The 13,564-nt window shown below is 38.6% G+C and overlaps 1 protein-coding gene across 23 annotated transcripts in view; it reads right to left on the bottom strand.

The window, feature by feature from the left end:
• Positions 1 to 13,564, bottom strand: part of UNC80 (unc-80 homolog, NALCN channel complex subunit) — a 215,816-nt gene that overhangs the window by 114,128 nt on the left and 88,124 nt on the right. For all 23 annotated transcript variants that reach the window (XM_042244174.2, XM_042244175.2, XM_027965136.3 and 20 more), the window contains exons 23-24: positions 5,212 to 5,424; positions 37 to 172 (exon numbers count right to left, since the gene is read on the bottom strand). In XM_042244174.2, coding sequence (XP_042100108.1) covers positions 37 to 172; positions 5,212 to 5,424 — 349 coding nt within the window. The remainder of the gene's footprint in view (positions 1 to 36; positions 173 to 5,211; positions 5,425 to 13,564) is intronic.

Genomic DNA, 13,564 nt, shown 5'->3' with positions numbered 1-13,564 from the left:
AAGCAGGGGTTCTTGTAGTAAAGGGAGTCTCCTTACTGTCATCTAAAAAGTCTTCCTCCTCATCCTCCTTTCTCAGTCTCCTCTTGGTCTCCTCATCATAAATGAGACCCAGCAGGTTGGCTGGACTCTCACTTTCCCCATGACACAGCTCATTCAACCGGACGCCGATTGCCTACCATGAACAGAAAAAGAATGAAACAGCATGAGGTATATGTCAGACTATAAAAGAGGCTCTCACATTACAGAGGTCATCAGCAATCAATTCATGGGGATTGTTTTCAGCATAAGTTTCCTCTGTTTGCCATAGTGTTGTTACCACCACATTTCCCAATCCAGAGAAGGGAAGGCACTAATGCTGTCTCCAAGGTCACTGAGCCTAAAGACTTATAGGAACTGGAATGGTATTTATTCTCACACAAAACTTTTTCTGAAAGTATTTTTATTTCCTCAAAGGTCATTTATTTTATAGATCTCACATAAGGAAGTATGCAGTTGTATTTTCTTTTAACCATTTTTATTTATTTAAAAAGCTTTTTTTTTTTTTTTTTTTGGCCACACCACATGGCACATGGGATCTTAGTTCTCTAGTTCAGTTCAGTTGCTCAGTCGTGTCTGACTCTTTGCGACCCCATGGACTGCAGCATGCCATGCCTCCCTGTCCATGACCAACTCTCAAAGCTTGCTCAAACTCATGTCCATCGAGTCAGTGATGCCATCCAACCATCTCATCCTCTGTCGTCCCCTTCTCCTACTGCCTTCAATCTTTTCCAGCATCAGGGCTTTTCCTATGAGTCAGTTCTTCACATCAGATGGCCAAAGTATTAAAGTTTCAGCTTCAGCATCAGTCCTTCTAATGAATATTCAGGACTGATTTCCTTTAGGATGGACTGGTTAGATCTCTTGCAGTCCAAGGGACTCTCAAGGGTCTTCTACAACACAACAGTTCAAAAGCATCAATTCTTCAGTGCTCAGCTTTCTTTATGGTCCAACTCTCACACCCATACATGACTACTGGAAAAACCATAGCTTTGACTAGACGGACCTTTGTTGGTAAAATAATGTCTCTGCTTTTTAATATGCTGTCTAGGTTGGTCACAGCTTTTCTTCCAAGGAGCAAGAGTCTTTTAATTTCATGGCTGGAGTCACCATCTGCAGTGGTTTTGGAGCCCCCAAAATAAAGTCTCTCGCTGTTTCCATTTCCCCATCTAACCCATGTTTCTTGCATTGGAAGTGCAAAGTGTTAACCACTAGACCATCAGGGAAGTCCTATATAGTTGTTTTTAATGGAGGATTTTGCTGCAGGAAAAAATAAGAAGTCACATTTCCTCAGAATGTTTCTGATCATGCAATTTTATGAGGATAGCAGTGTCATGCTAATGAGTTTGGAGGCTGGCATGACTTCTAGAACTGCAGTTTTATTTGTATCTTTCATCATATATGCAATCAATGATTTTCTCATAGACTTTGTTTCCCCCTCATGATACGCTATGGATTAGAAAGAAATGTTAGCTATTCTTTTGAAATATTAGCTATTCTTTTGATAGTGCACTGAACATCAACATTAGAAACATGACTTTTACTTCAACACACAAACAACATTGGCTTTTATAAGGTATTCACAAAACCAATGCTTGCTATCTGTTCTTTGGAGTCATCATGTACTAACGTCTGATTTTAAAAAGAGAATCCGCCCTCCCCCCCCCGCAAAAGAGACAAAATATGCTATCTCTAATTCCTTTCACATTTCAATTACATGTTGTATAGAATAAAAGAAGAGAATAGGAAAGAGAGTCAAAAAGATAAAATGAGCACTGAACTTGGTCTGACAGTTTGATTACTCTGCGCATTGGTAAAAACAAAATTCCAGCTAGGTTTCTTCTTTCCTCCTGCATCACCCTTTTCAAATATTTAGAAAAACAACTAAATTCTGGGCATGCAAGAGATTAGATTTGCTGTTGGATAGTTACAAAAATATGTCCGTGTGTGCATGTTCGTGCTGTCGCATCTGACACTTAGCGATCCAATGGACAATAGCCTGTCAGGCTCCTCTGTCAATGGAATTTTCCAGGTAAGAATACTGGAGCAGGTTGCCATTTCCTACTTCAGGGAATCTTCCTGACCCAGGGATTGAACCCACATTTCCTGTGTCTCCTGCATTGGCAGGTGGATTCCTTACCACTGAACCACCTGGGAAGCTCAAAAGATACGTCTGCTGCTGCTGCTGCTAAGTCGCTTCAGTTGTGTCCGATTCTGTGTGACCCCATAGACAGCAGCCCAACAAGCTCCCCTGTCCCTGGGATTCTCCAGGCAACAACACTGGAGTGGGTTGCCATTTCTTTCTCCAATGCATGAAAGTGAAAAGTGAAAGTGAAGTTGCTCAGTCATGTCCGACTCTCCGCAACTCCATGGACTGCAGCCTACCAGGCTCCTCCGTCCATGGGATTTTCCAGGCAAGAGTACTGGAGTGGGGTGCCATTGCCTTCTCCGAAAAGATATGTCTAGAGCTCTTCAAATAAAAACACACGTTGTTTGAGCATCTTGGTTATTTGAAAACACAGGGGTCTCCTTAAACTCTGGAAATGAGGAGTAACAAAAACCACATCAAGACAAAAGAAATGCAGCTTGGTTGCTAACTTGAGAAGTTCTAAGCAAACAAAACAAAACGTGAAAACAAAAACCACCACCTCAACAGAAAGCCTTGTCCTGATGCTACTTTTTTGGAAATTCTCTCTAAAGATGTGTTAGGTAGTTAGAATAGGAAAAAGGAGTCCAGAATGGCAGTGGCTAAAAGACAAAGAAGGGAAAAGCCTATGAAAACAGAACAAAGGAAGGTCTGAGGACTGGAGTGAGGCTCAGGTGAAACAAACAGCACTCCTGGCTAGCCCAATTTACATAGGGCAGGCCCAGGGGAAGAAGAAAAAACATAAAAAGAGCAACCAAAACTGAGCTGGGGGCTTCTCTTCTCTCTGAGTCTTCTGGGTCGACCTCCCCTACACCTCAAGGATGTATTTTCCTTTGCTTTCTAAATAAAACTGACCTGTAACACAAAGCTGTAACACTGGTCCGTCCATCACTTCAAATTTTTGCTGTGGCGAGAAAGAACCGAGGAAATTACACACTCCCCCGACAGAAGGAAACAAGGAATTATGAGTCTGAGCGGAGCCAGAAGACTTAATAGTGGGGGTGGGAAATGTACATGGATCTCCCCTGGACTCTGAAACCAAGCAATTTAAGGTAAACCCACAGTTCACAAAACTTAGAAAGTTTCTCAAAAACTGAACTTGCTTGGGATAATATAAAATATCTAAATAATAATTTAGAACTCTTCAAGACAAGAAAAGTGCCTTAGGGATATGTTTATTCCTTCTTCATTCATTAAATATTTATTAAGTGAGGTAATTTGCTAGTTATTAAATAAAACATAAAGTTGAATAAACTGTTATAGTGAATCAGCATCCTCATTAATATGCCTGAGTAGATTATAAACTTTCATAAAGAAGTATCACAGTTTGGCAACTAGGAAAGTTAGGTTGAAAAACCTGCTCAAGGTCACTCAGCAGCCTTGAACTGGGATTCAAACATAGATTCTCAAGAATTGGTGTTAGGCTAATGGGGAAGGGAAAATAAGATATTTCAGATGGAGAGTTCCCAAAGACCCATATTCAGGAACATGGACTGACGTGTCTGACTTTATCTCTTGCTCTTTACCTCAAGGAGCTTACAGTCTATTGGGGAGGTAATAGCATATGAGAAAAGGACATTAAGTGGTGAAAGAGAATGAAATTACCTTATGTATTAGAAAATGAAGACATTAGATTCATTTCAGAGAATCATACAAAGTCTTATTCCTGTAGATTCTCAAGAATTGGTGTTAGGCTAATGGGGAAGGGAAAAGTGGATATTTCAGATGGAGAGTTCCCAAAGACCCATGTTCAGGGACATGCATTGACGTGTTCAGAGACTATCAACTAAGCCACTTGGTTGAAGCACCATTTTGTGAGCAGAAATAATGTGCCTGAGGGCTTGGAAAGTTAAATTGGGACCAGATTCCACAGTTCTTGAAGCTGGACTTCATTTGGCATTCTGAAGAAGGATTAAAGGCAATTTTTGAGCAGGGGAGAAGCCTTACCACTTCTTCCAGGGACACCATGCTAGCTGTCTAAAAATGTAGACACAAACCAGCTTTCAAAATTCAGTATCATAACTTAGCACTGAACACCTCTTAGATGTAAAGGATTGAGATAAATGTCCTTTAGATACATCAGTTCATTGACTTCATCATCTATAATCTTGGTATGATTTGAACAAAGGTTGTGGAAAGAGCTGAGATGCCAGGCTGAGCAATTTGGGTTTTTATCCCAAGGGAAAAGGAGGGCCACTGAAGCACTATAATGTGATTTGCATTTTAGCCTAACCATTCTGACAGCAATTTGAAGAATGAATTGGAAGGAGAGAGTCTGGAGGCTGGGAGATGAGATATGAATGTTCTGCTTTTAGATGGGCTATGCCAAAGGGAGATTTTATTGGCAGTGTGTAGGATGGGTCAGAGAGGGGAGATTGTGGGAGGAAACCAAACAGGAAAATACTTTAGTCACACAGAGGAGAAGTAATAAAGATCTGACCTCAAAGGGCATCAGTGACATGGAAGAGGTGGAATCAATAAGGAAAGGAGGTTGAGAACATGTTCAAAGACTGTCATTTCAGATGGTGGTAGTTCCATCAGAAAGAATAGAAAATTCAAGAGGGGTTACAGATGGAGGTGTTTAAATGGAGAGAAGCGTTTTAGTTTGGTCAGATTTAGTTTCACATTAAGTGAATGCCTCCAAAGTACAGATGGTGAAGTTGGTCAGGGATCTGAAAAGTGCTATGGATAGAGAACGGGGTGCTTCTAGCTAACAGTAGAAAACACAGGAATAAATGTAATCCTGGTGGAGATTATACAGGAAAAACTGATAAGAGATGCTGAGAATGTTTACATTTACAGGGAGGAAAGAGGCAGAGGATCAGGAAGGGAGATAGAAGAGATAATAATGTCTAACTTTGTAGATTTATCAGGAAGATTAAATGAATTATTTCCTTCTGAAATGTTTTGTTCAGTGCTTGGTACATAACAGATACTCAAATTATCTCCCAAACAAATGAACAAACAGAAACTCAAAACGTCTTCACTTCACTCGGTCTAATTTTTATAGAAGAAAATCAAAAGCTCACGTCTCCCCACTGGTAGAAGAGCTTGGCAGCATTCCACTGCAGCTTCTGGTTCCGCTTGTTGCCCACAATGGGGGACCGTCCCCTGGAAAGGCCTTTCTTGGTGATGTTCACATGATGGCCTTTCATCCACTCTGGCCAGTTGCCACGGTTGCAGCGGTGCACAAAACGGGCACATTCCAGGAACAATGCTGCTCTGGCTACCACCGGTGCTTCCTGAATAGGGTTGTTAAGGAAAGAGTAATATAGGATTAACAAACAATGAATCTGACCTTAAAATGAATGCCTATGTACTCTTAGCTTATTTTTGCCTTTGTATTTTGATTTGGTTGAGCCATATTTCCCCTGCTGCTCAGCAGGAAGGAATCCACTTGCAATGCAGGAGCCACAGGAGACATGGGTTTGATCCCTAAGTCAGGAAGATCCCCTGGAGAAGGAAATGAAAACCCACCCCAGTATTCTTGCCCGGAGAATCCCATGGACAGAGGAGCCTGGCGGGCTACAGTCCCTAGGGTCACAAAAAGTCAGACACAACTGAACGACTTAGCAGCAGCAGCGATATTTCCCAGGGTAGTGTTAACATGGTTACAGTAGTAGTGGGAAATCTAGAAAATGAATCCATGAACGCAAAATTAGTATTGAATAATGAGACATTTTAAATCAGTTTCTGCATGTAGTTTTCTCCTTTTGGAGAATCTCAAGTAATTCCATGACTATCTTTGCATATTTCAGAGACAGTGGAGATTTGAGTGTGAAATCACTTTTAATAAGGAGGTTTTAAATATGAAGCTTTTTAAAACCTATAATTAGCATGATGCAAACATATATTCAATTTCTAGAACTAGATGTAGATTAACCAAAGATGTCAGTTTTTTAAGGACCATCCACAAACTCAAAGGACATGCAACTGCTCTCTCATTTTGGCTAATAAGAAAAAGAAGAGTTTACTATATCAGGCTGAGCTGTGAGGGTAAACGGAATAAAATGGGGCCTGAAATGAGAAAAAAACAAATGAATGAATGAATGAATAAATAAACTCGATTGAGTTAGTCTCTTTCTCTAATTTTTCATAAACAACAGATCAAATTCTGCTTAAATAGGCATGGTTTCAATTGAGAATGTTTGACAAAGAGGAAATTGCTTAATTGATAAAAGAAAAACAGCATTTCTTCAGGAAAGTAAAAATATGACTCCATCTTATCAAGATGTGCTTGAAAAATAAAAGCAAGAGCTTTGTGTTAATAGCCAGAAACTTACAAGAATAAGATATCTACTCTTTAGAAGCCAAGAAAAATTTAATATGGGAAAGAATGTGAAAATTCCCATAGGCCAGCATGTCACAAAAAATACATACATCAAACATTCACTTGTGTCAGTTAAAATATATATGTAACAATATTCGCTATCATCTTGAAAGTGAAAGTTGCTCAGTCGTGTCTGATTCTTTGCAACCCCATGGACTATACAGTCCCTGGAATTCTCCAGGCCAGAATACTGAAATGGGTAGCCTTTCCCTTCTCCATGGGATCTTCCCAACCCAGGGATCAAACCCAGGTCTCCCAAATTGAAGGCAGATTCTTTACTAGCTAAGCCACAAGGGAAGCCCAAGAATACTGGAGTGGGTAGGCTATCCCTTCTCCAGGGATCTTCCTGACCCAGGAGTTGAACTATATTGCAGGTGGATTCTTTACCAGTTGAGCTATCAGGGGGAAGCCCTTGCTACATCTTAGAGTTACCTAATGAATCCCATGTCCCATGTCTCACGTGTTTTCAAATGGAAACAGTTTTCACGATTCAAGTAATAGCATTCTTAATAATGCCGCAATCTATAATGTCAAAATAGGTGCTAAAGTATAGAGAATATCAATTATGTTCTAACTAGTTTTTATAAATTGTAATTCTTAATTATCATAACAACCCTATGAAATAATATCCTCATTTTAATATTTTTTAATATGAGGTATAATTTTCCACTCTTATGTAGCTGGGAAGAAGCAGACATGGGATTCATTCTCAGGTTTCTCTGATGCTCAAATCTGTACCTCTTTAGTATCTTCAAGGTCTTAATTCATGCTCATATACACCTGGGGAAAAGATGATTTCTAGAATGCATGTAGAAAGTTACTGTTTAAAAATGGAACATTAATGTCATGTAAAACACAAGTAAGCACATAATTTTCCCATTTAAAATATACTTTATGGTCCATCCATCTGATCGTCAATGGATAAAGGCAACTGACCTTTGTTGTCTGGTTCATTTCTCTCCCTATCCTCACTGCAAGTGCTCTGTGATCCACTTATGTCAAACTGGTTAGTCTCCCAGATATGACATCTCATACCTTTCCATGTTTTGTTTCCATCACTTGCAGAGCCTTTAAGCCCCTTTTCTATCTAGCAGATTCTCACTTGTAAGCTTCAGTTTAGTTATCTCCTCTAAGAAGATTTCCTTAATCCCTTCCTCTTCAGGCAGAGGCAGTAATTTCATACTGTCTGGTAACACACTATCTCAAATACCCTGGATATTTCAAGCAAGTTAGCCCTTTAAGCATTTTCCCATTGTTTACAACTTAAATGAAACTATCAAGAATCCTAGTAAGAAATTTAATTATGTTGGGACTTAATTTTACAAAAAATATGATGTATTGCCATTGAAGATAAAGTTCATTTATGTGAAAAGGCAGAATAGAAGATAAACATAATGATGAGCATCTATCATTAATAAAAGATGGACACTGATGATGAGAAACTATCCTCAACTTTATTGGTACCAAGACTTGATAGCAGGTCAGAAGGATAGAAAGACTTTAGAATGCAAAGGCTTAGATGAATTTCTGCATTAAACATCATTACCATGGTGCTGTAACATCCCAACTAAATATCTATACTCTTTCCTTGTATTAAATATTCAGTTTACTAAAGATTTCAGATATGCTAATCTGCATTTGGAAAAGCGTGGAACATCTATCTCTAAAAAGGAACTCCAGTCTGGAAGGCAAGGCAAGTGATGCAAATCTATTCTTATGTCACATTTTGACACATTTCCAATAAAAAGCAATGAGATTCATTGCTTAATGACAGGAAGGCAGAAACAACACTGCTGGAACAGCATTAGGTGATGAACTTTAGCTCTTTCATGATTAATGAGTGTAAAAACTTAACCTAATTCAAATGTATGGGGCAGAGGGTTTTTTTTTTTTTTCCCCATATATTTCTTTTAACTATTAAATTGCACTGAGAAGACTAACAGAAGATGAATAAAAAACCCAGACAGTGCTATGTAAGGCTTCCCATGTAGGTTGGCTTGGCTTCTTTAGGAAATATGTTTTATTTGCTTAGGAAACTCAAGGCATTTTGAATGGAAAACCATTTTAATTCTCTGCTCTCAAAAGCTTCTTATGATAAAACCCAGACATTATCAGTCATTGGCCCTAAGAAATCCTACTTTAAGTTGGGAAATAGAACTGAGACCATTATCAAAATAATTCCCATTAATTGACTATATAGCACAACATTAAAGGGAAGGTTAATTATTATTGATAAATTTGATTCATGTAAATTGCCAAACTCAGTAACTTTTGGAAATGTCATTGTCTGCATTAAGGGATGATGACATAGAGTAACTCAAATATTGCCTTCTTATTATAAACCTCACGAATCTTGTAGGTGAAAGCAGACTTGGGGATCCTATAGTCAAGAGGACACTGAGTACTAACAATTTCTGTGGTACTGTAGTGTGTGTGTTACTGTATGGACAATGGAGGGTGCTGTTGTAGTATAAATCTAAGGACTCAACTGTGCGTCCTCATAGAAGATCCTTGGCAATAAGAGTTGACTTCACACTGTGTGTGAAAGAGTAGTTAAGGCATATTGTGAGTGTGGCCATAAAGAATTATTTTCCTTGTAAGTTCCTTTCGAAGTGTAAGTTAGAAAGTATTGATTTGAGGAGCCAGGTTATGGAATACCTTAGGCAAAGGATTCTTCCTGGACGTAAAGGAAAGTTGGTTTTTCCTCTTTTGATGGAGCTTGCCTCTTAATGGCTCAGAGCAATCTGATGAAGCAGCAAAACAATGGAGACATGACAGCATGGGTAGGGATGGATTCACATAGCGGAGAAAAACAGCACAAATGGAGAAAAACCCATCAGAAGAAGGCTGCGTGGGTGAAGAGAACCATGGAGTTTCAGAGACACAGTTAAAACTGAACATCAAAACAAACTTTGGTACCGTTGGTATACCACAGAGAATTTTGCTGGTGGTCCTAAAAGAAAAGTAGGCAGATTTAAATTCTTTCTGATTAACATGTCTGCCAGATCACCTTTCTAGTCTATGTTCCGTAATGCCACAGAGCAGCTTCAGTTCCATTATGTCATAACTTCGTAGTTCCCAGACAAGCAAGAAGCAATTTGAACTGGTGAGATAAAATGTTAGGTTGAACTTTATGGAATTTCTAAGTTTGACGGCCAAATACAGTAGAATATCATCAATTTCATAAGGTTTGGTTTTATATAAGGTGTTGTCTGCAATCGTTACAGAGCTATTTAAAATTACAAAACATCATGCATTGTGCAATAAGTATTTCTCTAACATTCTTCAAGTAGAAAATTGCAAGTATCAGGCTATTTTTCCCTTGACCTTCCCCCCCCCACCCCTTGACTTCCTTTTGGCACTTTTTCCTGCATTTGATAAGATCATTATGTATATTGAATGTTTCCTTTATGAAGGTAAAGCAGAGAACTAGAATACTAATTCAAACAGCTGCGTTTTATTTTGCCTGGGGACGTAGAAAATATTGTTACCAAGATATGATGGTTAATTGAAGGTTATAATTGAGATACATTCCTTCCCCTGAGGGACTATATCTCAACTTGTTATGTAAGAAGAAACCCTGATTGATCCTGGAAACTCGTAACAACAACAGGGCAGGAACTGTTTTAAAGACAATGTTTTATGTTGGTTCCTGGGGAATTACATAATATTTTTATTGCCTTACAATAAAATGTGAAGCTCTTGCTGGTGTAAGATACCTATTTATTTAAGACCACTGGGAATAAGCTGGTATTGTGGGTCTTAGTGTATGCTGGAACCTTGTTTGCTAGAGGGTACATGCTTGTGAGCCAGTATTTATTACTTAGCTTGTATTGAATTCTCTGCCCAAGATCATTAAGCAACTGACAGGCTGTCTCTGTCCCTGCGCATTTCTGCAGTAGCTGTGGGCAACTGAAATGATTCAGTGTCAGGCTAGATGCAGGCATTATAGTTAAGTACATGGTTTGGCTGGGTTGGCATTTTAACACTCAGATCATGCTAATATCTTGCATAATTGTTTTAAAAACCAAATAAGGACTCCTACTTCTGACAATATGATGGATTAAGTGTGAAGACAAACATCTTTTGGTTTAGACATTTAAAAGTGCTGGGTAAAATATCCAAAATTTTTTCACTTTATTTTTGCTTTTGCTTCTGATATGAGATGACAGACCATTGAAAAGTAGAAATTACAAGAAAATTCAATTCTGGAGTGAACGTAGGGAGAAAGGTGTGAACTAGTGAAGAAATATTTGCCCCGAGGGTTTCTATTGACTATGGCAAAACCAGAGTATGGGTTTTCAATGGACCACAAATTAAATGTCAGTGTTCACGTGGAGTGGAAGGTCAGGCCACACACTCCTTTATAAAGCCAGTATCCCAGGTGGGAGTATTTTTTGATTAAACTTCAGTTGAGAGAGCTACTGCCAGTTGATCATCACCAAAGAAATGTCTGAAAGGGTTCTTTTAGAAGAAGGACATAGATCTTAAAGAGCAATGTCTGAGATGCAAGGAGAAATGGTGAGCAAAGACTATACTAAGCTTTTGGGCAAATTTAGAAATCATTTTCCTAACAATTAATAAAAATAAAGTTTACACTGTCAATGTTAAAACAAAAACAGAGAACTAAATCTTGGACAACTGGCATTAAAACCCTCTACAGTCTTTTATTATTTGCAAGAAGAGTAAAGATATTCATTAATTTTAGACAGCATTGAGTTAAATATGCATGCAATTTTTAAAATATAAATAGAATATTACAAATTTCAAACTGATAAGGGAAAATGAATAAAACAAAGTTAAACCAAAGCAAAGAAAAATCCAATACAATTCAAAAGAAGGCATGAAATGGAAACAAGAACACACATGCAATGAAATAGTAAAAAAAATGTGGCAAGTAGTCCGAAGAAGACAGAACTGAATCTATATAAGTAAATATAGTCTGTGCAAATGTACTAAACTTTCTAGGGAAAAAGGTCATTAAAATGGTTTAAAATTCAAATACTTGCTTTCTACAAGAGATATACCTAAACACCTAAAAGATATAGAAATGTTGAAAGGAAAGGATTTACAAAAAGATATATAAGTCCAACGCTAAACTAGTAAAACTGTTTCAACTGTATTAATATTAAAGAAAACTATATCCTTATATACTAAAATAAATTGGGTCACTAGGTACTGAAAAGACCCTGATGCTGGGAAAGACTGAAGGGAGGAGGAGAAGGGGATGACAGAGAACAGATGGTAGGATGGCATTACCGACTCAATCAATAAGAGTGTGAGCAAGCTCCAGGAGATGGTGAAGGACAGGGAAGCCTGGTGTACTGCAGTCCATGGGGTCACAAAGAGTTGGACGTGACTGAGTGACTGAACAACAACAAGGTAGTGATAATATTTTTATAGGACCCGATATATATTTTATTTCTAAACTACCTGCCTCCTCTAAACCAATAAAACAAAAATTGCTGGAACTTCAAGGTAAATGGATAACTTTGCCATCAAATCCCTTACCAATATACAGTGGAAGTGACAAATAGATTCGAGGGATTAGATCTGATAGAGTGCCTGAAGAACTATGGATAGAGGTTTGTGAAATTGTACATGAGGCAGTGATCAAGACCATCCCCCCAAAAAAGAAATGCAAAATGGTTGTCTGAGGAAGCCTTACAAAAGGCTGAGAAAAGAAGAGAAGTGAAAGGCAAAGGAGAAAAGGAAAGATATGCCCATTTGAATGCAGAGTTCCAAAGAATAGCAAGGAGAGATAAGAAAGCCTTCCTCAGTGATTAATGCAAAGAAATAGAGGAAAACAATAGAATGGGAAAGACTAGAGATCTCTTCAAGAAAATTAGAGATACCAAGGAACATTTCATGCAAAGATGGGCACAATAAAGAACAGAAATGGTATGGACCTAACAGAAGCAGAAGATATTAAGAAGAAATATTAAGAAGATATGCAAGAATACACAGATAAACTATACAAAAAAGATCTTCATGACCCAGATAACCACGATGCTGTGATCACTCACCTAGAGGCAGACATCCTGGAATGTGAAGTCAAGGGGGCCTTAGGAAGCATCACTACAAACAAAGCCAGTGGAGGTGATGGAATTCCAGCTGAACTATTTCAGTTTAGTGCTCAGTCATGTCTGACTATTTGAGACCCCATGGACTGCAGCATGCTAGGCCTCCCTGACAATCACCAGCTCCCAGAGGTTACTCAAACTCATGTCCATTGAGTCGGTGATGCCATCCAACCATCTCATCCTATGTTGTCCCCTTCTCCCACCTTCAACCTTTCCCAGCATTGGGGTCTCTTCAAATGAGTCAGTTTTTCGCATCAGGTAGCCAAAGGATTGGAGTTTCAGCTTTAACATCAGTCCTTCTAATGAATATTCAGGACCGATTTCCTTTAGGATGGAGTAGTTGGATCTTCTTGCAGTCCAAGGGACTCTCAAGAGTCTTCTCCAACACCACAGTTCAAAAGCATCAATTCTTTGGTGCTCAGCTTTCTTTATAGTCCAACTCTCACATCCATACATGACTACTGGAAAAACCATAGCTTTGACTAGACGGACCTTTGTTGGCAAAGTAATGTCTCTGCTTTTTAATATGCTGGGTAGGTTGGTATTAGCTTTTCTTCCAAGGAGCAAGTGTCTTTTAATTTTATGGCTGCAGTCACCATCTACAGTGATTTTTGGAGCTCCCCAAAATAAAGTCTGTCACTGTTTCCACTGTTTCCCCATCTATTTGCCATGAAGTGATGGGACCAGATGCCATGATCTTAGTTTTCTGATTGTTTACCAACCTACACAGCATATTAAAAAGCAGATACATTACTTTCCAACAAAGGTCTGTCTAGTAAAAGCTATGATTTTTGCAGCAGTCATGTATGGATGTTAGTTGGATTATATAGAAAGCTGAGCACCAAATAATTAATGCTTTTGAACTGTGGTGTTGGAGAAGACTCTTGAGAGTCCCTTGGACTGCAAGGAGATACAAACCAGTCCATCCTAAAGGAAATCAGCCCTGAATATTCATTGAAAGGAGCGATG

This window comes from Ovis aries, chromosome 2 (assembly GCF_016772045.2).
Source record: "Ovis aries strain OAR_USU_Benz2616 breed Rambouillet chromosome 2, ARS-UI_Ramb_v3.0, whole genome shotgun sequence".
Lineage (NCBI taxonomy): Eukaryota > Metazoa > Chordata > Mammalia > Artiodactyla > Bovidae > Ovis > Ovis aries.
Note: the sequence above shows the minus strand (reverse complement) of the source record. Positions and strands in the feature narration are given on the sequence as shown.